Raw genomic sequence first — 27,650 nt, 5'->3', positions numbered from 1 at the left:
GAGATCATGGCTGATCATCCAAATTCAGTACCCTGTCCCTGCTTTCTCCCCATATCACTTGATCCCTTTAGCCTTAAGAAATATATCCACTCCTTCTTGAATATATTTAATGAATTGGCCTCTACTGCCTTCTATGGTAGAGAATTCCACAGGTTCACCACTCTCTGGGTGAAGAAATTCCTCCTCATCTCTGTCCTAAATGGCTTACCCCTTATCCTTAGACTATGACCCCTGGTTCTGGACTCCCCGACCATTGGGAACATCCTTCCTGCATCTAGTCTGTCTAGTCCTGTCAGAATTTTATAAGTTTCAATGAGATCCCCTCTCATTCTTCTAAACTCCAGCGAGTATAAGCCCAATCGACCCAATCTCCCCTCATACGTCATTCCTGCCATCCCAGGTATCAGCCTGGTGAATCTTCGCTACACTCCCTCCATGGCAAGAACATCCTTCCTCAGATAAGGCGACCAAAACTGCACACAATACTCAAGATGTGGTCTCACCAAGGCCCTGTACAACTGCAGCAAGACATCCTTGTTCCTGTACTCAAACCCTCTCGCTACGAAGGCCAACATACCATTTGCCTTCTTAACCGCCTGCTGCACCTGCATGATTACCTTCAGCGACTGGTGCACAAGGACATCCAGGTCTCGTTACACTTCCCCTTCTCCCAATCTATTGCCATTCAGATAATAATCTGCCTTCCTGTTTTTGACACCAAAGTGGATAACCTCGCATTTATCAACGTTATATTGCATCTGCCATGCTTCTGCCCAGTCACCCAACCTGTCCAAATCATACTGGAGTTTCTCGGCATCCTCCTCACAGCACACACGCCCACCCAGCTTTGTGTCGTCTGCAAACTTGGAGATATTACATCTAGTTCCCTCGTCTAGATCATTAATATATATTGTGAATAGCTGGGGTCCAAGGACCAATTCCTTCGGTACCCCACTAGTCACTGCCTGCCACTTGGAAAAAGACCCGTTTATTCCAACTCTTTGCTTCCTGTCTGCCAACCAGTTCTCTATCCAAGTCAATACCTTTCCCCCAATCCCATGTGCCTTAACTTTACACGCTAATCTCTTATGCGGGACCTTATTGAAAGCCTTCTGAAAGTCCAAATATACCACATCCACTGGTTCTCCCTTATCTATTTCACCAGTTACATCCTCAAAAAATTCCAGTAGATTAGTCAAGCACAATTTACCTTTTGTAAATCCATGTTGACTTTGTCTGATCCTGTCACTGGTTTCCAAGTGCTCTGCTATTACATCTTTTATAATGGACTCTAGCATTTTCTCCACTACTGATGTCAGGCTTACCGATCTGTAATTCCCCGTTTTCTCTCTACCACCTTTTTTGAATAGTGGGGTAACATTAGCTACCCTCCAATCCATGGGTACTGTTCCAGATTCTATCGAATGTTGGAAGATGATCAGCAATGCATCTACTATTTCTAGGGCAACGTCCTTAAGTACCCTAGGATGTAGATTATCAGGCCCTGGGCATTTATCGGCCTTCAATCCCATCAATTTCCCTAACACCATTTCCCTACAAATACGGATTTCTTTCAGTTCCTCCCTTTCATCAGACCCTATGTTCCCCAACATCTCTGGGATGTTATTTGTGTCCTCCTGCTGTTGACCTCCTCTGCAATTTGGAGCCAGGCTCTTTTTGTCTCCTGGGGAGGTCTCTTCCGCCCACTGGAAGGGAAGAGGACCTCCCTGCGTGCTCTGACTCCCTCCACAAGCATATGGAGGGAGCAATCGAAGAACCTGGGTGCAGCCCTCTGCCTCTGTGCAGCCATCTCTCCAACTGTTTGGAGCAATCAAAACCTCCAGTGTGCACCAGACCCGCACCATTTAACAGGGCCGGGTAACGCGCAGGGTGGGCTTAATAGACCCCAATAGTGCAAAGTCGATTTCTGCAGCGGGATGGAAGCAACAACGGGGTCGCAACCTGCCTTACCGACAGCCCGCACCCAACCCAGGTACATAAAATTCCGGCCAATGTCTTTGGTTCAGTTCAGTTGGAGGAAATTTTAACTGATCCACAGTTTAAAATCAGATAGGTACTTTGAAAACACAAAAAAGTCATCATGTTGAGGGAAGGGCTGCGGGGCGGGGGGGGCAGAGCTGTATGTTGTCAGCGTACATATGGAAGCTGATTCCCTGCTTGCTCAGGAGATCACCAAAGGGCGATGCGTAGATTAATTAAAAACTGTGGCCTAGAAATTGGGTATAGCCCCACTTGAGGCATTAGAACTGGCGCTGCGCAAAGTTTATAGCCAGACGAAACTTATCGCTGCCTGGCGAGATATTGGGTTGCATCGCCCCACAAAGGGGATTGAGGCGCGAACTCAGACGTTGCACGGGGCTCCCAAGGCGCAAAAGTTCAGGCGCTACCCAATATCGGCACGGACGGGCGCAGCGCAGGTGATCTCAATTACCGGAAACCACGAGATTTCCAGGCACCGGCCGGCTCTTAAAGGGGTGGGTCAGTCAGCCTGAGCTGCCACACTCAACGCCCTGTAGGCCTCAGAATCGGCACTCGCCCTTCTCTGGCGCAAGAAACTTGGTCAGGATGGAGAAGGTGAGACAGAGAGCAGAGCACTTCAGCACTGAGGCTCTGGACCAGTTGGTGTCTGCAGTTGAGCGCCGTCGAGATGTTCTATATCCTGACAATGGCAAGAGGCCGAATCAAAAGGCTTACCGGCGATCTTGGAGAGAGGTTTCTCAGAGGGTGTACTCCAACAGCATGGCGACCAGGACCCCTGTTCAGTGCAGGAAGAAATTCAACGACCTCACTCGGGTCGTTAGGGTGAGTGCTGGTTATGCAAACTTCTGATTCCCTCCATCTGCAGCTGACTTCGAGCACCTTGTTGCCATGATGCCCTAATGACCATCTGTCAGCAAGCACCCATGGCCCTTTCTGGGCACACACATGGACATTTCACTCAAGGCCTCATGTAAGGGCTCTTGCACCATGGGGGGCATGCGATGATCTCTGAAGGCCTCATGTTACAGAACTTCCCCTTCTTTCCCCTGCAGTCCAAGCTGGCGGCGAGGCGAAAGGAGCAGACTCGAACCGGTGGCGGGCCTCCACAAGTCGTCACTCTGACGGATCTCGAGGAGAGAGTGCACCAGATTCTTGGAGGACGTCTGTCTGGTCCTGTTACCACTGCAGCTGCCGACCCCATTTCCGACAGCGAGGGTAAGGCTCTCTCCTTTTTCAGCTGTTTCCTTTCACTTGGTCCCCCCGCCAGCATGCTTCCTCAGTGTGCAGCCATGTCAGAGCCTTGCCGCAATCTGCCATGCCTTTCCGCCAACCTGTCCTTTTGCTAAAGCCACTCTTCCACCTCCCTGCTTTCAGATGATGCATCACCAACTCGGGCTCAACGCCCTGAAGCTGCCAGTGCCAGTGCCTCCGGAGGCGAGGATCAGGAGGAAGCCGGACCATCCGTTCCAATCTCAGGGGAGCATACACATCTACAGACTGGGGATAGTAGTTCCCTGGAGGGGAGGGGGGGGGCTCTGAGGATCAGCCAGTTGCCGGAACAAGCGGCATGCAGCAACGCAAGGGGGGTAGGCAAGTTCGACCACCGTCTCCCCGGAGGGCAAGGCAGGTTGTGATGACTGCTGCACAGAGTGCAGAGGAGGTGCGTCGCCTGGCTGAAATGAGCACCCAGGCCCGGCTCAGGCACACTGAGCTGATGGCTGCAGTGGGGAGGATGCCTCAGTCAATAGATACACTGGCAAAGAGTGTGTTGGACTTCGGGGCAACAATGGAGAGGACTCTCCAGGGCTTTGGGGCAACAATGGACAGGACTCTCGAGGGCTTCGGGGCAACAATGGAGAGGACTATCCAGGGCTTCGGGCCATCAATGGAGAGGACTCTCGAGGGCTTCGGGGCAACAATGGAGAGGACTGTCCAGGGCTTCGGGCCAACAATGGAGAGGACTGTGCAGGGCTTCGAGGCCGCTATGGAAAGGACTGTTCAGGGCTTCGGACAATCCCTGGAAAGGTCTGTCCAGGGCTTGTCCGAGGCAGTGGAGCGGTCGGCACCGGCCTTGTCCGAAGCAATGGAAAGAACTGTCCAGGGCTTCTCCGAAGCACTGGCACCTGGCTCACAGGTCCTCACTGCTGCCACGCAGTCACTTGCCGGCCTCGTCCACACCCAGATTGAGGTAACGCGAACTCTCACTGCAGCCACCCTATCTGCATCAGCTAGGATCACCCCGGGCCCTTCCAGTCCCATGCAAGGCCAGGAATCAGTGGAGCAGGCGATTGTGGCGGATGAGCCGAGCCGGTCCCCTCAGAGAGCTAGTGTGCCGTCCGACCATGGTGCAGGTGTCCTCTCTCGGCAGGTGACCATTGCACATGCCAGCGCTGGTACGTCTGCAGTGCAGCTGCCACCACCTGCAGGGCACACTGCTTCCAGCCATGCTCAGATCAAGCATCCTGCGTCCGCACCCTCCAAGCCCAGAGGTCGGCCAGGCCGTCCCTCAGGGGTTTCTGCGCTTCCACACAGTCAGCAGGCGTCCCCCAGCCTTGACCCCGCCACTGGGGTTCAATTACGTAGGAGCAGCAGGGAGGGAAGGGGCCGACCGCGAAAGAGAAGTCGTTCTCCATCAAGGGGCCAGCAGTAGAGGGAGGTGCTGAGACGTTTCTTTGTCCAAATTCAAGGACACCCTCACCTGTTGTAATTGTTGGAAATGGTTTGTTTAGTTTTGCGGCTTTGCCGAAGAGTTTACTGTTATTTTGTTAGTCATGGTTTCTGTTGAAATGATGTTGTTTCGCTGTAATGAAAGACTTTTGTGACAATAAAGAGAAGTTTTAATGTGCTATGGTGCACATGACTAATTACAGTGATGCTGGCCTTCAGAGGCTTTCAAACATCCAAAGTGCGCAGGAGTAAATACACTCATCATTCCGCCAGAGGAGCCTCGATACGAGTCCTGATGAGCCTCTGACGGATGGCCCTTCCACTTTCAGGAGCCCTTCCATCTTCCTCCTCCTCCTCCTCCTCGTCCGCATGCTCCTCCTCCTCCTCCGCCTGCTTCTCCAGGGTCAGAGGGAAGGTGATGAAGTGACGCCTTCGCCTATAAAGGGCAGCTGTAACTTGCCGGATGCAACAGTGCACTGCAACCTGAGAGATATTCGCAATGTCCCCAATGGCTGACTAAAAGGATCCGTTGCCATAAAAATTGAGGGCAACAGTCAGTTTAACGGCCACCGACAGAGAGGTCCTGCACCGTAGACGCGGCTGCAGATCCTCAGCAAGCAGGTGGCACAGCTCAGTAACAACGTCCCTCCCGATTCGGAGCCTTCGCACACACTGCTCCTCCGACATGTCAAGGTATGACACCTGCTGCCTAAAGACCCTCGCAGCATACCCTCGGGTTGGCCGACCTCCATTGCCCCTCCTCCTTCTGGCCAATCCCGGCCCTCTCTCCCGCCGTCTCTCTGCCCCTTCATAGTGTTCGGCCATGAGGCCGTCACCCTCCAAAGCATCTCCCATTCCGATGCCAGTTGGTCAAAAGGCTGTTAGGTCTAGTGCTCCAACTGCTCCGGACAGGTTTGAGGGTCCCAAGTACTCTAATGCTAAATTCCAAAAACTCTGCTCCACAGTAGCTCACCAACTCTCTGCACCAACGATCGCAATGAACAGGCCAAGTGGCTGAAGCTTCTATACTAGAGCTGTCCCCTTTAAATAGCGCCCCCCGACTCCGAGAAGGGCCTGCTAACGATCCTTCGAACTGTCACTAATAGCGCTAGGCGTAAAGGCTCCGGGCGCCACCCAATATCCGCTCAGGCGCCCCTAAAAGGCGTTGCACAATGAAATGACGTCATGATCTGCTTGCGCTCGCGGGTGCGCGCAAACACTTAGCGCAGGCGTTAAATGTATAGTCAATATGGGAGTTGTCGTTATCTTCATTGCGCCCGCCCCAACATTAGGTAACGCCCCAATTCTCGGTCTCTTTAGGCGCTAACCGCTGGCGCAAACAACCGAATTTCTAGGCCTGTAAATGTAAAGAAATAATCATACTGTTGACACATTTCCCCTAAACTATTACAACAAAGCAAAATACACAGCAAATATTAAAAATGTAGATATATAAATCAGTTGATCTAAAATAAAATTTTAATAGAAGCTTCTTTTTTTAAATTAAGTCACATAATTGCAGCTCATGTACATGATAACAAACTACATTGAATACAACCAAGTTTGCTAACTTCTTATAATTCCAACTATAAAGCAAAGAAATAACATAATTTACAAATAATATGAAACAGTATACTAATGTATTGTTAGGATACAGAAGCACATCTCAATATTAAGCAGGAGTAGAATCATAACCGTCTAATGCCCTAAATGGTGGAATGCAGAATGGCTGGGCCTGCGAGTGAGTAACAGAGATTAGGAGAGAATAAATTAAAGGTACAAATAATTATTTTGTTTTTCACCATAATATTTATTATTAAATTAGGACAAAATCAACTGGCGATTAACTGAAAAAAGTAAAACATTATCTGACCCCGATCTGCATATTTAAAGAAAGACCCCGCCCGGCTTCAGGCAGGTGTCCTTGTCATCTGCTCAGAAGAACAGGTTAAAATTGAAGCTGGCAGGATCATCCAGGATGTTGACGGTTAAGTCACCCAGTCGATTTTAACTGCCTTCTCGCCTGTTTATACTAGGTGGGTAGGGTTAAGACCGGCCCTCGCATTTCCCTTTTTACATGTCAGCTAGGGCTCAGCAGCATAACTGTTGCTTCTGAGTCAGAAGGTCATGGGCTCAAGCCCCACTCCAGAGACTTCAGCACATAATCTAGGCTGATACTTTAGTGCAGTACTGAGAGATTGCAACACTGCTGGAGGAACAATCCTACAGTTGAGACATCAAACTGTCTATCCTCTCAGATGAATGCAAAAGATTCCATGGCACTATATGAAGATGATCAGGAGAGTTCACCCTGGTCTCCTGCCCAACATTTATCCGTCAATGGACAGCACTAAAACTGATTATCTGGTCATCTATCTCGTTTTTGTTTGTGGGACCTAGCTATGCACAAATTGGATACCATGTTTCCGGTCATTACAACATTGATTAGATTTCAGAAGTACCTCATTGGCTGTGAAGTGCTTTGGGATGTTCTGATGCTGTGAAAGATGCTATATAAATGTAGGTTTGTTGTATTGTTGTCTATTATTTAAAATTTTATTGAAGCCAAAATAAAAGAATATTTCTAGGATAATCAGGTGAAACAGGTTACAAAATCAAGTCCATTAAACAATTTGAGCAAGTTAGATACTAGATGTCATTTTTCTATCTTTATTTATCCAGGTTCCAGATATCTCCATTTATCTTTCAGCTGTATTGTACTGGATGAAATTAATAACATGACTTATTCCAGGCCATGTTCTCTATTCTGTACTTCATCAACATTTGCAGATACTTGAATATCTTGTCTGTGTAGCCGCCTTCTTTCAGATCCCTGAAGAGTGATGTGCAGATTCATGTTTAGCATTATTTCTCTCTCCTCCTTTAAGATGCTCCTTAAAACCTACGTCTTTGACCAAGGTTTGGTCATCTGTCCTATTATTTCCTTATGTGGCTCGGTGTCAAATTTTGTTTGATAACATTCCTGTGAAATGCATTGGAACCTTTTTACTACATTAAAAGCGCTATATAAATGCAAGTTGTTGTTGTTGAAATTCATTTGTTAGCTCCGTTCACTCTATTGCTCAGACTAGATTTTGCCATTGCCATTATTTTAACACCAGCGTTAACCCGCTTAAAATAAATGTGTTAACTCCAGTGTTAAAATAATACTGATCAAAAACTTTAGGTTTTCCTGTCTTAAAGGATAGCGACCAAATTATATGCTTTATGTCTAGCATTTTTAAAATCTCCACATTGATGACTTTGTCATACCAGTTGATGTTAACCATTATGAATTTACAAGAATGCTCAAATTCTTATAGGGTCTTTCATGCAATATCTGGATAGTTCACAGTTCTTCAATATATAGCAACTGGAATGATGAATACCTTCATTGAGTTGTTTTCTTGTAGCTGATAGTCTTTCTAAATTTCCAAACTTTGTTCAAATGACTTCAGAGTCAGCATTATTAAAATATGAATATTCCTAAGCTACATCATTAAGTTTTTTTTAATTATTCATGTAATTATTCATTAGTTTCCATTTCAAGACTGAAGACCCTAACTGCTCTTGCCAACAATGACAATTTGGAAAGCTGGATGGGAGGTCAACAGTTCCCAAAGGTTCTTTTGACATATACCATCTAAATTAAACCACCAGCGGAAGCACCATGCTATAGACAGGGCTAAGCGATCCCACAATCAACGGATCAGATCAAGGCTCTGCAGCCCTGCCACATCCAGTCGTGAATGGTGGTGGACCATTAAACAACTAACGGGAGGAGGAGGCTCCATGAATATCCCCACCCTCAATGATGGTGGAGCCCAGCACGTGAGTGCAAAAGACAAGGCTGAAGTGTTTGCAACCATCGTCAGCCAGAAGTGCCGAACATCCCTATTTCTGAGGTCCCCACCATCACAGAAGCCAGTTTTCAGCTAATTCAATTCACTCCACGTGATATCAAGAAACGGCTGAGCACATTGGATACAGCAAAGGCCATGGGCCCCGACAACATCCCAGCTGTTGTGCTGAAGACTTGTGCTCCAGAACTAGCCACGCCTGATCAAATGGAAAGTTATAGGCCTAGAAATTCAGTGGCCTGCGCCACCAGTTTGCGCCCAAAGAGGGCTTTTGCGCCACTGTGCAAACCTACCGCGATATTTAGCGGGGCGTTAATGGCGGCGTTAGCCATTAGTGCTGCGCCGCCACCGATGACGTCATCGGTGTGCGCAGCGCCCCGCTATCAACCCGCTGGCCATATTTGGTTGCTGCCGCCTCGCCTGCGCCGGCCGCAAACAGCGACCGGTACACGGGGCCTACCTGTGCCGGTACTGGGGCGAGTTAAGGTGGAGGTGCGGCCGGCCGCTTTTTCGGCGGCCGCCTGCCCGCACCTCCTTCCCCGGCCTCCTACACCCCCCCCCCCCGCGGCATTGCCGGCTGTTTCCAGAGAGCCCGGCACTTCTCCTTGGTGCCGGGCTCATTTGCCGGCACTCGCGAGCAGGGATCGCGCTGTTGCAGGCACCTCCCCCTTAAGACTGAGAGGAAGGCCTGCAGTACCGCAGGCTGCCGTGCCGCAGCGGGTGGCGCTGCGGCACTTTGCACGCCGATATTCAGTTTCAGCGCCCCAAGCGGGGCGCCGAAACCCTTGTTTAGCGGCCGGCTTCCACTTGGGGCGCTGAAAGTGAATTTCCCGCTGGCGCAAGTGGCTCCGCGCGCAGCGGTAATTCCGGCGCCCAGGCGAGCTGGGCGCCCCTAACTGAATTTCTAGGCCCTAGAGTCATATAGTCATGACGGCACAGAAGGAGGCCATTCAGCCCATCGAGTCCATGCCAGCTCTCTACAGAGCAATCCAGTCAGTCCCATTTCCCCGCTCTATCCCTGCAGCCCTGCAAGTTTATTTCCCTCAAGTGCCTATCCAGTCTCCCCTTGAAATTATTGAGTGTCTCCGCTTCCACCACTTCCTTCGGCAGCGAGTTCCAGCTTCTCACCACTCGCTGCGTAAAAAAGTTTTTCCTCGCGTCCCCCCTGTATCTCTTGCCCAAAACCTTAAATCTGCGTCCCCTAGTCCTTGTACCATCAACTAGTGGGAACAGCCTTTACCCATCTAGCCTATCCAGACCCGTCATAATCTTGTACACCTCTATCAAATCACCCCTCAACCTCCTTTGCTCTAATGAAAACAAATCCAGCTTCTCCAACCTGTCCTTGTAGCTAAGATCCCCCATCCCTGGAACCATTCTGGTAAATCTCCTCTGCACCCTCTCAAGGGCCTTCACATCCTTCCTAAAGTGTGGTGACCAGAACCATTCAGCCCATCGAGTCCGCACCAGCTCTCTACAGAGCAATCCAGTCAGTCCCATTTCCCTGCTCTATCCCCGTAGCCCTGCAAGTTTATTTCCCTCAAGTGCCTACTCTACTCCAGTTGTGGGCTAACCAGCATTTTATAAAAGTTCAGCATAACTTCTCTACTTATGAAGCCCAAGATCCAATATGCTTTGCTAACCACTCCCTCAATATGTCCCACCACCTTCAGGGACCTATGTGCATTAACTCCCAGGTCCCTCTGTCCCTGCACACTCTTTAAAACTGTGCCATTAAGTGTATATTGCCTCTCCCTGTTCCTTCTGTCAAAATGCATCACCTCACACTTCTCTGTGTTAAATTCCATCTGCCACTTATCTGCCCATTCTGCTAGCCTTTCTATATCCTATTGCAGTCAATTGGTATCATCCTCACTGTTTACCACACCCCCAAATTTGGTGTCATCGGCAAATTTAGAAATTCTACTCTGTATTCCAATATCTAGGTCATTTATGTATACCAAAAAAGCAGTGGCCCCAGCACTGATCCTTGGGGAACACCACTGTCTACCATCCTCCAGTCTGAATAACAGCCATTTACCATTACTCGCTGTTTTCTGTCCTTAAGCCAATTCCTTATCCAAGCTGCCAACTGACTCACCGATTCCATGAGCCTCAATTTTGTTAACCAGCCTTCTATGTGGTACTTTGTCAAACGCCTTCCTAAAATCCATGTAGACAACATCCATTGCATTCCCTTCATCAATCCTCCCTGTTACTTCATCAAAAAATGTAATTAGATTAGTCAAACACAATCTGCCTTTTACAAATCCGTGTTGGCTCTCCTTAAATAGCTTAAACCTCTCCAAGTGCCTGTTAATTTTTTCCTTGATTATTGTTTCTAAAACTTTACCCACAACTGATGTTAAACTGACCGGCCTGCAGTTACAAGGATTGTCCTTACACCCTTTCTTGAACAATGGTGACACATTTGCCACTTTCCAATCCTCAGGAACCTCCCCCGCATCTAGGGAAGATTGGAAAATTATGGCAAGTCCTTCTGCTATCTCCTCCCCCAATTCCCTTAGCAACCTGAGATGCAAGCCATCTGGACCAGGCAACTTGTCCACTCTAAGCATACCCAGCCTTTCTAGTGCATCATGTCTATCAATTTTCACCCCTTCCATTGCTTCTACCTTTTCCATTTCTAACAATATTGTCAGCATCCACCTCCTTAGTAAACACCAATACAAAGTAATCATTGAGTATTCTAGCCTTGCCCTGCGCCTCTAAGCATATATCACCTTCTTTGTCCCGAATAGGCCCCACCCTACCTCTTACTACCCGCTTACTGTTTACATGCCGGTAGAAGATTTTTGGATTTCCTTTTATGTTAACCGCCGTTCTACTCTCATATTCTCTCCTCGCCAATCTTATTTTCATCTTCACTTCCCCTGTCAACTTATTGTATTTGGTCTGGTTCTCCCTTGAAGAATTCACCTAACATTCATCATACACCCTCTTTTTTTGTTTCATCATCTTCTCTATCTCCCTCGTCATCCAAGGAGCCCTTGCTTTGGTTCCCTTACCCTTCCCTCTTGTTGGAATGTACCCAGCCTGTACTTGGAACATCGCCTCCTGAAAGATCACCCATTGTTCCGTTACAGTTTTTCCTGTCAGTCTTTGGTTCCATTTTACCCTGGCTAGATCCTTTCGCATCCCATTGAAGCTAGCCCTATTCCAATTTAGAAGTTCCACTTTAGATTGTTCCTTGCTCCTCTCCATTGCTAATCTAAATCTTATGATATGATGATCACTCGTACCCAAGTGTTCGCCCAGACACTTGGTCAACCTGGCCCACTTCATTCCCCAGCACCAGATCCAGCAATACCTCCTTCCTAGTTGGGCCAAGAACATACCGGTCAAGGAAATTCTCCTGAACACATTTCAGAAATTCCTCCCCCTCCTTTACCTTTACCCTAGCATTATCCCAATCGATATTTGGGTAATTAAAGTCCTCCAATATCACCACTCTAAAGTTCTTGCATATCTCTGTGATTTCCCTGCAGATTTGCTCCTCTATCTCCCGCTCACTATTTGGAGGCCTGTAGAATACCCCCAATAGTGTGATCATACACCTTTTGCTCCTCAACTCTAACCAAATGGATTCTGTCCTTGTCCCCTCAAGAACATCCTCCCTTTCCAACACTACAATATCTTCCTTAATCAGCACTGCCACCCCACCTAGATTTTTTCTTTCCCTATTTTTTCTGAACACCTTGTACCCTTGAATATTAAGTGCCCAGTCCACACTGTTTTTAAGCCACATTTCCGTTATTGCCACAACATCATATTGCCACACGGCTAATTGTGCTTATAGCTCACCAACTTTATTCACCACACTTTGTGCATTTATGTACATGCATTCGAAACCCATTTTTGAATTTTTCAGTCTTTCTTAGTCTGCTCCTATCTAATATGGTACTACTTACACATCCAGCACTACCTTCCTCTCCAGTACCATCCAACACACTCACTCTTCCATACACCCCATTCCTCCCCTCCACTCCTACATGCTGGTGCCCGCCCCGCTGCCAAGCTAGTTTAAACCCTCCCCAACAGCACTAGCAAACCTCCCCGCAAGAATATTGGTCCCGGCTCTATTGAGGTGTAACTCGTCCAGCTTGTACAGGTCCCATCTTCCCCAGATATGGTCCCAATGCCTCAGGAATCTAAAGCCCACCCTCCTGCACTATCTCTCCAGCCATGCATTCATCTGTTCTATCCTCCTATTCCTGTGCTCACTAGCACGTGGCACCGGGAGTAATCCGGAGATTACTATCTTTGAGGTCCTGCTTTTTAATCTCTTTCCTAGCTCCTTATAGTCTGCCTGCAGGGCCTCATCCCTCTTTCTGCCTATGTTGTTGGTACCGATATGGACAACGACCTCTGGCTGTACACCCTCCCCCCTCAGAGTGTCCTGCAGCTGCTCAATGACGTCTTTGACCCTGGCACCAGGGAGGCAACATACCATCCTGGAGTCAAGTCTGCGTCCACAGAAACGCCAGTCTGTTCCCCTAACCAATGAATCCCCTATCACTATTGCTCTTCCACTCTTCTTCCTCCCCCCTCCCCGGGCAGCTGAGACACCCGTGGTGCCGTGGGCTTGACTCTGTCTGCTCTCCCCAGAGGAGCCATCACCCCCACCAATTTCCAGAACTGTGAACCGATTAACGAGCGAGATGCACTCTGGGGATTCCTGCGCTACCTGCCTGGTCCTCCTTCTCTGTCTGGTGGTCACTCATTCCCTCTCTGCCTGCACATTGAGGCTGTGGGTTGATCACTTCTAGAAACGTGCTTTCCAAGTATTTCTCAGCCTCGCGGATGCACTGTAGTGACTTCAGCTGCCACTCAAGCTCCGAAACCCGGAGCTCGAGTTGCTGCAGTTGGCGACACTTGCTGCACACATGGCCGTCCAGGCCACAAGAAGCATCCAGGATATCCCACATGGCACAGGATGTGCAAATCACAGGACTGAGCTGCCCTGCCATGCCTCTTTTTACTAGACTATGGAGGTAATTTAGCGGAAATAAACTTAAGAAGAAACACTCAACGGCTACCCACAAATTAGCACCTCCCTCTTTAGATAGGGTATGAACGTAACAGAAATATCCTGAAAACAGAACAAAAGAAAACTTACCACAAATACTCACCTCTCAGCTCCCTTGTGCCAGCAACACCTTTTAATTCTGACGTCACTCCTTTATTGTGTCGCTTGTCGACTGTCTCCCTCGCAGGTAGTCCGCTCACTCAGAAGTATTCAGAAGAAAACATGTTCTTTCAAGTACAGCATACATTTAGCTCCAGCATAGCTTCACAATAGCATTGTAAATAATATTGTAAATATTAGCTTTGAACATAATTCCTATTATATTATCTCCAATACCTTGCTTTTGTCTTGGGTGTCCACTTCTCCTGGAGCCATAAATTTTAGTAGTAAAGCCAAACACTTGGGACTTTTGTGGCGAGTAGCCAAATGAAGTGGAGTCATCTCCTCAAGATCCTTCTGCATCCAGTTTGCACGCCGACTAAGCAATAGCTTCATGAAGCGGTAATTTCCCTGACCAAACAGAAGAGAAAAGTAGCTAGACCAATCCAATACTTTTCATTGAAATACAAACACTTCTTTTTACCTGTTTTTCCTGCCAATAAATGGAGTGATTATTTTCACAGTTTTCTGAGCCCCTCCACGCATGCGCCCTGCTTTAGGAGGCCTGAAGACCATCTGAGGAGCCTGAAGACTGTTTTGGTACAGCGCAGGCACACCCGACGTGGTGGCAGCTGCAGCCTCAACCGGCACGCTTTCCTCGGTCAGGGGATCGGATGGCGTTGGGGGGGGGAAGAGAAAGAGAGGTGATGGAATCGAAGGGGGTGTGGGAGAGAGGAGAGAGGAGGAAGGGGAGAAAGGAACTCTGGGAGGCGGAGAAGGTCAGGAGTTGGGGGGAGGTGGGAGGTCAGGAACTCGGGGAGAGAAGGTCAGGAGTTCGGGGGGAAGGTCAGGAACTCGGGGGGGGCGGAGGTCAGGAACTCGGGGGGGGAGGTCAGGAACTCGGGGGGGAGGTCAGGAACTCGGGGGGGAGATCAGGAACTCGGGGGGGAGGTCAGGAACTCGGGGGGGGAGATCAGGAACTCGGGGGGGGAGGTCAGGAACTCGGGGGGGGGTGAGGTCAGGAACTCGGGGGGGGAGGTCAGGAACTCGGGGGGGGAGGTCAGGAACTCGGGGGGGGAGGTCAGGAACTCGGGGGGGGGTGAGGTCAGGAACTCGGGGGGGGAGGTCAGGAACTCGGGGGGGAGGTCAGCTACTCGGGGGGGGGAGGTCAGGAACTCGGGGGGGTGGAGGTCAGGAACTCGGGGGGGGAGGTCAGGAACTCGTGGGGGGAGGTCAGGAACTCGGGGGGGAGGTCAGGAACTCGGGGGGGGAGGTCAGGAACTCGGGGGGGAAGGTCAAGAACATGTGGGGGGGTCAGGAACTCGGCGGGGGGAGGTCAGGAACTCGGGGGGGAAGGTCAAGAACATGTGGGGGGGTCAGGAACTCGGCGGGGGGAGGTCAGGAACTCGGGGGGGGAGGTCAGGAACTCGGTGGGGGGGAAGGTCAGGAACTCGGTGGGGGGGAAGGTCAGGAACTCGGTGGGGCGGGGGGGAGGTCAGGAACTCGGGGGGTGGGGGGTTAGAGCACGGAGAGAACAATGGGGATTGGGGAAGAACTTGATCCAGGTCTAAAGGTGGGGGGGATGAGAGCGAGAACATGATCCAGATGGGAAGATGGATCTCGTTCTCCCCCCTCTGTTAGACGTGGATCATGTACTTCCAACCCGAAGAATTAGTGAATCCCTTCTCACACCCGGAGCAGGAGAATGGCTTCTCCCCACTGTGAACTTGCTGGTGTGTCAGAGGGCTGGATACACACACAGACCCCACACACACGATCCCTTCATTCAGAAATAAAGAATTTTTATCACTTCCAGAAGGGAAAAAAGCATAAAACTCCAAAGAATTAACTAATCACTGCCCCCATTTTTTCAGACAGCAGCTGTTGGTAATGATTTTGCTATTCCCATTTACACCTCCTCTAAACCGATCTTTTCTTTCTTTACTTGTCCCATTGCCGCCATTTTGCCTTGTACCATCATCCCTTTTGTCATTTAATCACTCCTGCCTTCTACCCTATCACAAACCTTCCCTTTTGTTCTTTCCTCTCCTCCCCACTTTCCCCTGCCTCTGTGCTTGCTTAAAACCTGTTACATCTCTAACTTTTTCCAGTTCTGATGTAAGGTTATTGACCTGAAACTTTAACTTTGGCCGCGATTTTGCTGACCTCGGCGGGTCGGTGGTGGGTACCGACCCCACTGCTGGCTCCATCCCACGCTGTAAAATGATTTTCCCTTGATGGGGCTTGTTAAGCCCGCCCAGTGCGTTACCCAGCCAATTAGAGGAAGCGGGTCTGGTGACATCAGTTGATGACACGTCATCAGCCGGCTTCCTTAAAGGAACCATGGGCAAATTTATTTTGACATTTGTGCTGTCAGTGTTCTACAGCATTGAGGTGCTGCAAACACTGACAATGACTGCACAAAGGCATAGGGCTGCACCCAGGCTCTCCCATGACTCATTCCATATGCTTACGGAGGGAGTCACAACACGCAGGGAGGTCCTCTTCCCTTCCCATGGGTGGAAGAGACCTCCTCAGGAGATCAACATGGTTGCACATTGCAGAGGGGGGCACAAGCAGGGATGTGGTCAGGAGTACCTGGGTGCAGTGCTGCAAATGTTTCAATTATCTCAGTAGATCACGAAATGTTAGTACAAAACCACACTCAACCTCATCCTGCTGTGCCTCTCATCACATCCCCATCACTCTGCCTTCCCTACCCTACTCCTGCACATCCTTACTCACACCAACTTACCTTGCATCTCCACCCATCCCACTCTATCTATATTATCACATCCCCATCTCACTAGTCACCCGTCACACTTACCCTCACCCTCATCCTAGAGCAATCATACCAACTAACAACACACAAGGGTAGGCACTTGGGTGTTTTATGCAATGTTCATGTAAAGTTTCTGTTAATGTGGTGTCAAACATTGAAACCTTTATTTTGTGCACTTTGCGTTCTTGGACAGATTAGTGTGCACCTTTGGAAGTGGCTTAGTGAGTTGCAGTGAACAGGGAGACATAACGGTACCCCCCACAATGGTCATGAGTGTGAAAGGAATGGCTTGGGCATTGTAGGGATGCTTTATGTTGTTGGTGTGGGGTGGTGCCAACCTGGCGCATCATGTGGCAGCCAGGGTGTACAGCGTCAAGTGAAGTAAATCTGGCCATGGTGAGGCCATCCCTGGCCTCCCGGGCAGCAAAGTGGTCGGGTGTTGATGCCCTGTGTCCTGTGCAGCATCAGTTGATTGCGGAGAAGGTTGGTGTTGTTGTTGGTGCTGCTAGTGTGCCTGGTGCTGCTGGTGTTGGAGCTGATTGTGGTGGGATTCTGAGGACCAAGGTAAGAGAGTATAAAGGGCAATCATGCTGACAGAATAGATGGCAGGTGAAGTAGATGACAGAAGCAATCTGTCAATGGTGAGAGAGGTAATGAGGTCAAACTGGATGGAGACTTGTGTAAAGACTTGCAGCATGGTGACTCTGTTGTGGAAATGCAGTGAGGAAGAGTTTGTGGCTGAGGGAAAATATCTCTGTAAGGTGGGAGCTTTTACTTTACATTTGAAGCTATCAACTCAACAGCTGATTCAATGGCCATTGAACTCCTGCCTCAGCTTGACAGATGTGGTCCATGATCAGCGTGGACCCTGTGGGCAAGCTGTCAAATGCAAAAGGTAAGCTGAAAATCATTCTTAAGTGGCTCTAAACAAGCCACTAATCATCTGAATTGGGTCTCCCGACACTCAGCACTGACAGACCCGGCATTGGGAAAGGCGGGTAGTAGGTTCAGAGTGGGGTCCCGGCCCGCTGGGGAAAAAAAACACTTCCCCACCCAACCTGCCAGCGATCGCGCCCGCTAACCCCCTGCAAAATTCCGGCCTCTCTTGCTCTCTCCACGGATGCTACCTGACCAGCTGAGTATTTCAAGCATTTTCTGTTTTTATTTCAGATTTCCAGCATCCACAGTATCTTACTTTCGTATTAGTTTATTTTGGGTTCCCAATGGTGAATAACATATCTCATTCATGTTGCTTCTGAATTGTCAGTCACTCACGGAAATTAAAACAGTATTTCATGGGAAGTCGCTAAGCATTCCCTGTACCTGATGTAATTTGTTTTCTCAATAGTTGTCAGTCAAGCAAATACATTATCATTACGTTTTAAACAGTCTTGTCATCTTAAATCTACAATGTTCATTTTGGGAGAATTGCTTCAAACTTCTTGGCCTAGAAATTAGGTTTACCTCCGCCAGGGCTTTTGCGCCCGAAATTTTGCGCCCGCGATAATTGCCGCTGCGCCCGCCAAAAATTCAGCTGCCCCACGCCCAGACGGCTGCGGGCGCTAATGGAGGGTTTCAGCGCCTCGCTATGGGCGCTGAATGCAGGTTTGCGGCGCTAATCCCCCGCTGCGGCACCCGATGCGGTGCGGCAGGCTGGGGTACTGCAGGCCTCCTCCTTCTGTTAAGGAGGAGCTGCCTGCAGCCGACCGCTGACTGGTCGATTCGCCCGACAAATGAGCCCGGCACCTCGGAGAAGTGCCGGGCTCGCGGGCCACACACATCAGTGCCACGGGGGGTTGGTGGAGGAGTCCGGGGAGGGAGGTGCGGGCAGGCGGCTGCCGGGAAAGCAGCCGGCCGCCGCTCCACCTTAATGCTCCGGCGCTACGTGCTGCAACATCCCGTTGAACAATCGTTGGTTGCGGCTGCCACGGGCGAGGCGGCCGCAACTGAATTTGGGCGTCCGGCCGCGTTACCACGGCAACCGGGACGCTGCGCACACCGATGACGTCATCGGTGCCGGCGCAGCGCTACCGGCTAACGCCGATGGTAGGGCCCAACGCAATTTCGATCGCGGCTATAATTCCGGCGCAAGGCCCTCTAACGCCTCTAATTGGGCGCTAACCCCACCGAATTTCTAGGCCCTTAAGTTTCAGGTTTCCTTTATGGTGCTTTTTGATGAAAAGGTATCCTCTTAATGAACTAAATATATGACCATTGTACTGGAGGAATGCCATCCATAAATGCCAAGCAGCGAAGACTGACAAATACATTATACAATGATAAGCGTGCCATCTGGAAAGAGTGCTTTCCCTTATCACCATTATTACATCATGACTAGTTACAATTTAATATATTCACAAAACTATGAATGGATCCTGATCCTTACTCCCTCCTGAGCACAAATATCTATCTCTCTACATGCTGTTATTATATTTGTGCCTGTATTAAATTATCACCTTAGTGTTACAAGGTACATTATACTGTACTGTCTGGAACTGCACATTATTTTCTGCCAGTTTTTATAATGAATGAAAAATGGCAAGCTAAAAACATCTTTATTATATTTTTTAATTTTTTTAAAATCACAAAAATGGTTATTTAATGGTGCTATAAAATAATTGCAAATTTGTGTAGTTATAATGTAAACAACAAAAGAAGCCTCTTTTATTCAGTATTTTGCAGGGTTTCAGTCATTTTATTGATCTAATAGCCATAACGGAGATGTGGTTGCAAAGTGGCCAAGGTTGGGAACGAAATATTCCAGGATACATAACTTTTAGAAGGGATAGGCAAAATGGAAAAGGAGGAAGGGTAGCCCTGATAATAAAGGATGGGATATAGACAACAACAACAACTTGAATTTATATAGCGCCTTTAAAGTAGTAAAACGTCCCAAGGCGCTGCACAGAAGAATTTTAAGACAAAAAATTTGACACCGAGCCACATAAGGAGAAATTAGCGCAGGTGACCAAAAGCTTGGTCACAGAGGTAGGTTTTAAGGAGTGTCTTAAGGGAGGAAAGAGAGGTAGCGAGGCGGAGAGGTTTAGGCAGGGAATTCCAGAGCTTAGGGCCTAGACAACAGAAGGCACAGCCACCAAAGGTTGAGCGATTATAATCAGGGAGGCTCAAGAGGGCAGAATTAGAGGAACGCAGGCATGTCGGAGGGTTGTGGAGCTGAAGGAGATTACAGAGATAGGAAGGGACGAGGCCATGGAGGGATTTGAAAACAAGAATGAGAATTTTGAAATTGAGGCGCTGCTTAACCGGGAGACAATGTTGGTCAGCGAGCACAGGGGAGATGGGCAAACGGGACTTGGTGCGAGTTAGGGCACGGGCAGCCGAGTTTTGGATGACCTCAAGTTTCCGTAGGGTGGAATGTGGGAAGCCAGCTAGGAGTGCGTTGGAATAGTCAAGTCTAGAGGTAACAAAGGCATGGATGAGGGTTTCAGCCACGGATGAGCTGAGGCAAGGGCGGAGACGGGCGATGTTATGGAGGTGGAAGTAGGCGGTCTTTGTTATGCTGTGGATGTGGTTGGAAGTTCATTTCAGGGTCAAATATGACACCAAGGTTGCGAACAGTGTGGTTCAGCCTCAGACAGATGTTAGGGAGAGGGATGGAGTCACTGGCTAGGGAACGGACTCTGTGGCGGGGACCGAAAACAATGGCTTCGGTTTTCCCAATATTTAATTGGAGAAAAACAGTAGCGAGAAAGGATCTTAGCTCTGCAAATCAAGAAGAAGAATCAGTTTAGGTGGAGCTAAGAAACAGCAAGGGTCAGAAAACATTGGTGGGAGTTGTTTATAGGCCCCCAAACAGTAGTTGTAATGTAGGGCAGAGTATAAATCAGGAAATTAAAGGCGCATATAAAAAGGGTAATACAGTAACCATGAGGGACTTTAATCTACATATAGACTGGGCAAACCAAATTTGCAGCAATAGTGTGGAGGACGAATTCATGGAATGTATGCAAGATAGTTTCTAGATCAGTATGTTGAGGAACCAACTAGTGAACAGGCTATTTTAGATCTAGTAATGTGCAACGAGAAAGGGTTAATTAATAACCTTGTGGTAAAGGGGCCTTTAGGGAAGAGTGACCATAATATGATAGAATTTTATATTGAGTTTGAAAGTGACTTAGTTAAATCCGAAACTAGGGTCTTAAATCTAAACAAAGCAAACTACATAGGTATGAGGTGCGAGTTGGCTAAGGTAGATTGGGAAACTACATTAAAAGGTATGACAGTGGACAAGCAATGGTTAGCATTTAAAGAATGAATATATAATTTACAACAAATATACATTCCTTTAAGGCACAAAAACCCCACAGGAAAAGTGGTCCAACCGTGGCTAACAAGAGAAGTTAAAGATAGTGTTAGATAAAAGGAAGAGGCTTATAATGCTGCCAAAAAGAGTAGTAAGCCTGAGGATTGGGAGGATTTTAGAATTCAGCAAAGGCAGACCAAGAAATTGATAAAGGGAAAATAGAATGAGATTAAACTAGCGAGAGACATAAAATCAGACTGTAAAAGCTTCTATAGGTATGTAAAAAAAAAAGATTAGCGAAAGTAAATGTGGGTCCCTTACAGGCTGAGACAGGAGAAATTATAATGGGGAATAAGAAAATGGCAGAGAAATTAAACAAATACTTTGTGTCTGTCTTCACGGAAGAAGACGCAAAAAACTTCCTGGAAATAATGGAGAACCAACGTCTAGTGAGAATGAGGAACTGAAAGATATTTGTATTAGTAAAAAAGTAGTACTGGAGAAATTAATGGGACTGAAAGCCGTTAAATCCTGTGGACCTGATGACCTACATCCTAGGATTTTGAAAGACTTGGTTATAGAGATAGTGATTGTCATTTTCCAAAATTCCATAGATTCTAGAACGGTTCCCGCTGATTGGAAGGTAGCAAATGTAACCCCACTATTTAAGAAAGGAGGGAGAGAGAAAATGGGGACCTACAGGCCAGTTAGCCTGACATCAGTAGTAGGGAGAATGCTAGAATCTATTATTAAGGACGTGGTAACAGGGCACTTAGAAAATAAGAATAGGATTGGGCAGAGTCAACACGGATTTATGAAAGGAAAATTGTGTTTGACAAATCTGTTAAGAGTTTTTTGAGGTTGTAACTAGCAGAATAGTTAAGGGGGAACCAGTAGATGTGGTGTATTTGGATTTTCAGAAGGCATTCCATAAGGTGCCACACAAGAGGTTATTAAACAAAATTAGGGCTCATGGGATTGGGGGTAATATACTAGCATGGATTAAGGATTGGTTAATGGACAGAAAACAGAGAGTAGGAATAAATGGGTTGGCAGGCTGTAACTAGTGGGATATCGCAAGGTGCTTGGGCCTCACCTATTCACAATCTACATCAATGATTTGGATGAGGGGACCAAATGTAATATATCCAAGTTTGCTGATGATACAAAGCTGGGTGGGAATGTAAGTTGTGAGGAGGATGCAAGGAGGCTTCAAGGGGATATAGACAGGCTAAGTGAGTGGGCAAGAACATGGCAAATGGAATATAATGTGGAGAAATGTGAAGTTATCCACTTTGGTAGGAAAAACAGAAAAGCAAGAGTATTTTTTAAATGGTGAGAGATTGGGAAATGATGGTGTTCAGAGGGACCTGGGTGTCCTTGTACACAAATCACTGAAAGTTAACAGCAATTAGGAAAGCAAATGGTATGTTGGCCTTTATTACAAGAGGATTTGAGTATAAGAGTAAAGGGCCTAGAAATTGAGTTTGCGCTGCGCCGGGGCTTAACGCCGGAAATTTAGCGCCGGTGCTAAGTCGCGCTGTGCGCGCCAAAAATTCAGTAGCGCCGTGCCCAAACGGCTGCCGGCGCTACTGAAGGCTGTTTGCGCCTGAAAACTGGTGCTACGCGCCGCATTGCAGCGCTATTCCGGCGCTGCGGCGCCCGATGCGGTGCGGCAGGCTCGGGAAGTGCAGGCCTCCTCCTTCAGTTAAGGAGGAGCTGCCTGCACCCGCCCGCTGGCCGGTTAAATCGCCACAAGAATGAGCCCGGCACCTCGGGGAAGTGCCGGGCTCGCAGCCGAGAAGCATCTGTTCCGCGGGGGGGGGGGTGGGGGAGTCCGGGGAGGGAGGTGCGGGCAGGCGGCCGGCGGGAAAGCGGTCGGCCGCCGCTCCACCTTTATGCGCCGGCGCAAAGTCGTGTAAGACTCTGTTGCCAGAGTCTTAGTTGCGGCTGCCACGGGCGAGGCGGCCGCAACTGAATTTCGGCGCTGGGGCCCGTCACCACGGCAACCGGGACGCTGCGCACACCGATGACATCATCGGTGCCGGCGCAGCGCTACCGGTGTAACGCCGATGTTGGGCCCTAGTCAATTTCAAAACCGGCTGTAAGTCCAGCGCAATGCCCTCTAGCGCCGCAAAATGGGCGCTAAGCCCACTCAATTTCTAGGCCAAGATGTCTTACTGCAATTATATAGGGCCCTGGTGAGACCACACCTGTAGTACTGTGTACAGTTTTGGTCTCCTTACCTAAAGAAGGATATACTTGCCATAGAGGGAGTGCAATGAAGGTTCACCAGACTAATTCCTGGGATGGGGGGATTGTCCTATGAGGAGAGACTGAGTAGACTAGGCCTATATTCTCTAGAGTTCAGAAGAATAAGAGGTGATCTCATTGAAATATACAAAATTCTTACAGGGCTTGAGAGGGTAGATGCAGGGAGAATGTTTCCCCTGGCTGGGGAGTCTAGAACCAGGGGTCACAGTCTCAGCCATTTTGGACTGAGATGAGGAGAAATTTCTTCACTCAGAGGGTGGTGAATCTTTGGAATTCTCTAACCCACAAGGTTGTGGAGGCTCAGTCATTGAGTATATTCAAGACAGAGATCGATAGATTTTTGAATATTAAGGGAATCAAGGGATATGGGGAATGTTCAGGAAAATGGAGATGAGGTAGAAGATCAGCCATGATCTTATTGAATGGCGGAGCAGGCTTGAAGGGCCAAATGACCTGCTCCTGCTCCTATTTCTTATGTTCAAGAGGTCTGCACTAGTAAGGGAGATTATTTCACTAGCATGGTAACTCTGAATATAGTATTAAAAATAAACTGAACAAATAGAAATGCTAATGGAAACCATTCTTGGATATTGAATTTGCAACAACACACCTTTGAAAATTGAAAATAATTAAAAGTTTAGATAAAAATGGAACAATTGGTTCACCTATAGAACAGTTAGTTCCTCCAGTCTGGACCTTTTTATATTCAGACATAAAAATTTTAAAAACTGCAAATGTTAGAAATACTGTAAATGTACAGCAGGACAGTCCACAATTGAAAAGAGAAAAGATGGGTTAATGTTTTGGCTCTTTTATCTGCTTTCTTTGAGAATTATTTCAATATCACATATAGGGCTAGAAATTCAGTTGGTTGCGCCAGCCGTTAGCGCCTTAGGAGGAGTAGATGTCGAGCGCTAGGTGGCTAGCGCCCGGGCGCTGCGCGATCTGCGCCTCGCCCCAACTTCAGTAGAGATTTAGCGCCGGCGCAAAGTCTTTGTGCGCGCTCAGCTGCGCGCGCAGATGATGACGTCATTTCCTCGTGCAACGCCCTTTGTGCGCTCCAATCCGGAACTTGAGTCGCGCCGCCCCATTGTGCGCCTGGCGCCCCTAGCGACTGTTGAGTGGAACGGTGCTCAGCCGATGCGGGGCGCGCAAATTAAAGGGCACTCCTCCTGCAGTAGAAACGGCAGCCGTGTTGCAACACTCCTTTGTGAGAGACGGATCTTCTGGTTTGGGAGGAGGAGGAGGAGGAGGAGGAGACAAACGAATGCCGGCCTGTCAAAAGCACAAATGCACCCTTCCCCTTTAAGAGCTCACCGGAGCCAGAGTGTCTGCCGTCAATCAGCAGCTCGCCGCACCTGCCCTGCGCCCAACTTCCGGGGTTTCGCCCTGGCCCGCCGGCTTAGTGCCTAATGATAGTCGTGCATCGCCTGTTTTAGCGCAGCAGCAACCTCTTGGGGCGATGCCACTGAATATCGGCGAAGGGGGCGCGACTTTGCGCCGGGCGCAAACTTTAGCGGCCGCCCGACTTTACCGCCCCAAAAGTGGCTATACTGAATTTCTAGCCCATAGTTTACAATAGCAAAATACATCTGTGAAGAGAGAAACAGAGTTAACGTTTTCTGTTAATGGACTGTCAAACATTGAAATCTTTATTTGCAACACTTTGCATTCTTGGACAGATTTGTGTGCACCTTTGGAAGTGGCTTAGTGAGTTGCAGTGAATGGGGAGACATAATGGTACCCCCCACAATGGTGGTGAGTGTGAAAGGAATGCCTTGGACATTGTAGGGATGCTTTATGGTGTTGGTGTGTGGTGGTGCCAACCTGGCGCATCATGTGGCAGCCAGGGTGTACAGCATCAAGTGAAGTAAATCTGGCCATGGTGAGGCCATCCCTGGCCTCCCAGGCAGCTATGTGGTCGGGTGCTGATGCCCTGTGTCCTGTGCAGCATCAATTGATTGCGGAGAAGGTTGGTAGTGTTGTTGGTGCTGCTGGTGTGCCTGGTTCTGCTGGTGTTGGGGCTGATCGCGGTCAGATTCTGAGGACTAAGGTGAAACAGTATAAACGGTACCCATGCTGATGGAATAGATGGCAGGTGAAGTTGAGATGATAGAAGCAAGCTCTCAATGGTGAGAGAGGTTGTTCCATTGAGGTGACACTGGATAGAGAGTTTGCAGCCTGCATAAAGCTCAATCTGTATTCCAAATGGAGTAAGCAACAGCTTCTGAGCTTGGATTGTGAATAGCTGTGAGGTGAGAGCTTTTATAGCACATTTCAAGCTGTCAAGTAAGCAGCTCATTCAATGGCCATTCAACTCCCACCTCAGCTTAACAGACGTGATCCCCGAGCAGTGTGGACCCGTGGGCGAGCAGTTAAAGAGAAAAGGTAATTTTAAATGTATTAATAATGATCTGTCAACAAGGCAATAATCAGCTTAATTGGGTCCCTCGCCGCTGCGTTTCGGGTCTGCTCAGCGCTGACAGACGCAACATTGGGAAAGGCGCGTGGTGGCGGGTTGACAGCGGAGCCCCGACCCACTGTCAAAAAAACACTTTCTCACCCGACCCGCCACCAATCCCACCCGCTGACCCCCGAGGAAAATTCGGGCCTACATATCTCACCATACAGAAAGAAGTTTCTTTTTCTTCTCTTTATATGTTGTCTCTCATGTCACTGTACCTCATTCTGCAAATGGGAATTGAGGAAGTATAATGAACTGAACCTTCGGCAGCATTTTGCAATAAGCCGACAAGTGGTTCATTTCTGCAGCATGCATTTCATATTAGAAATTGATGAATCACTATCACTAAACATTGTAGTGATATAGGAAAATGTTTTGATATCAGGGATATGATTAGATCACAGGCCAAGTGTGAGTATCAAATGACTAAACATTTTGCTGACCCACTTTGCAAATTTCACCAGTACTGAAGCACCCTTGCACTTTCACTTTCCTACATATATGAAGTTATGTAGTGTCATCTTCCCACAAAAATTGACTGTAGGTGGTGTTTGATATACCTATCAATTCATCCAATGAAAAGCGACGAGTTAAGATAGTAACTATAGGTTTTTATTGGCTAAATAACAGAGCCCACCCTCGTGGGTGATCGGGTCCAACAAGGAGGAATACCAGCCAGTCGACCACCTTTATACCTGGGCAAGCAGGCGGAGCCATGGGCGGAGTCAGCTGTGGTCAGCCCAGGTATAACAGCGTGACAAGAGGTGACCTTGTGTAGTGATACAACAGTGTAAACAGTGATAACCATAGTGTAACGATATAAACAGTGATAACCATAGTGTAACGATAGTGAACGATAAAAGTGGTTTACCACATTCACCCCTTGTTTAGATTTGAGTCCGGCGGGGTGAAGTGTACTACCAGTTCGGGTACGTCAGTCTGTCCGGAGGCCTCGTAAGTCTTTCTGATCGGCGCAGCAGCGGCGGCGGTGGTGCAGTATCCGATGTTAATGCTGGTGTCTGCGTGGTCGGCGAAGGCTCGTGGGGTTCCGGCATGCCGTCTACCTGGGCTGGATTTGGGGGGGTGGTGGGGGGTAACGGTGGTGTCTCAGGGGTGCCCGAGGGTGCAAGGTCTCGTAAGGAGACTGTGTCCTCCCGCCCGTCTGGGTATGCCACATAGGCGTACTGGGGGTTGGCGTGCAGGAGGTCCACCCTCTCGACCAGGGGGTCCGTTTTATGGGCCCTCATGTGCTTTCGCAGCAAGACGGGCCCCGGAGAAGTCAGCCACGTTGGTAGCGAGGTTCTCGTAGTCGACTTCCTGGGGAAAACAAACATTCGTTCATGGGGGGTGGCGTTAATGGCCGTGCAAAGCAGTGACCGGATGGAATGCAGCGCTGCCGGGAGGACTTCCTGCCAGCGAGAGGTTGGGAGGCCCTTAGACTTTAAGGCTAAGAGAACGGCCTTCCAGACAGTCGCGTTCTCTCTTTCCACCTGGCCGTTCCCTCGGGGGTTGTAGCTGGTGGTCCTGCTTGCAGCAATACCTCTCGCTAGTAGGAACTGGCGAAGTTCCTCGCTCATGAAGGATGAGCCCCGGTCGCTATGTATATAGTTCGGGAACCCGAACAAGGCGAAGAGGTCGTTCAGGCATTTGATGACCGTGGTACTGGTCATGTCTGGGCAGGGGAAGGCAAAGGGGAAACGGGAGTACTCATCAATGATGTTGAGGAAGTACACATTACGGTCAGAGGACGGGAGGGGCCCCTTAAAATCGATGCTCAAGCGCTCGAAGGGGCGGGTGGCCTTGATCAGGCTTGCTCTGTCCGGCCTAAAGAAATGCGGTTTGCATTCGGCACAGGTTTGGCAGTTCCTGGTCATGGTCCTGACCTCCTCGATGGAGTAGGGCAGGTTGCGGGCCTTAATGAAGTGGTAAAGTCTGGTGACCCCGGGGTGGCAGAGGTCGTTGTGGAGGGTCTGCAGTCTATCAATTTGCGCGTTGGCGCATGTACTTCGTGATAGAGCATCTGGGGGTTCGTTCAGTTTACCAGGCCGGTACAAGATATCATAATCATAGGTGGAGAGCTCGATTCTCCACCTCAAGATCTTGTCGTTCTTGATTTTGCCCCTTAGCTTGTTATTAAACATAAAAGCGACCGAACGCTGGTCGGTGAGGAGGGTAAATCGTTTGCCTGC

General features: G+C 48.8%; 1 protein-coding gene across 4 annotated transcripts in view; it reads right to left on the bottom strand.

Annotated features, from left to right (window-relative positions):
* Nucleotides 1–27,650, bottom strand: part of invs (inversin) — a 425,788-nt gene that overhangs the window by 332,033 nt on the left and 66,105 nt on the right. For all 4 annotated transcript variants that reach the window (XM_085988195.1, XM_085988194.1, XM_085988197.1 and 1 more), the window contains exon 2: nucleotides 13,915–14,088. In XM_085988195.1, the coding sequence (XP_085844321.1) occupies nucleotides 13,915–14,088 (174 nt within the window). The remainder of the gene's footprint in view (nucleotides 1–13,914; nucleotides 14,089–27,650) is intronic.

Source organism: Somniosus microcephalus, chromosome 5 (assembly GCF_052327205.1).
Source record: "Somniosus microcephalus isolate GS21.2 chromosome 5, FLI_Smic_1.0, whole genome shotgun sequence".
In the NCBI taxonomy this organism is placed as follows: domain Eukaryota; kingdom Metazoa; phylum Chordata; class Chondrichthyes; order Squaliformes; family Somniosidae; genus Somniosus; species Somniosus microcephalus.
The sequence above is the reverse complement of the archived record's forward strand: the minus strand, read 5'-3'. Positions and strand labels throughout refer to the sequence as shown.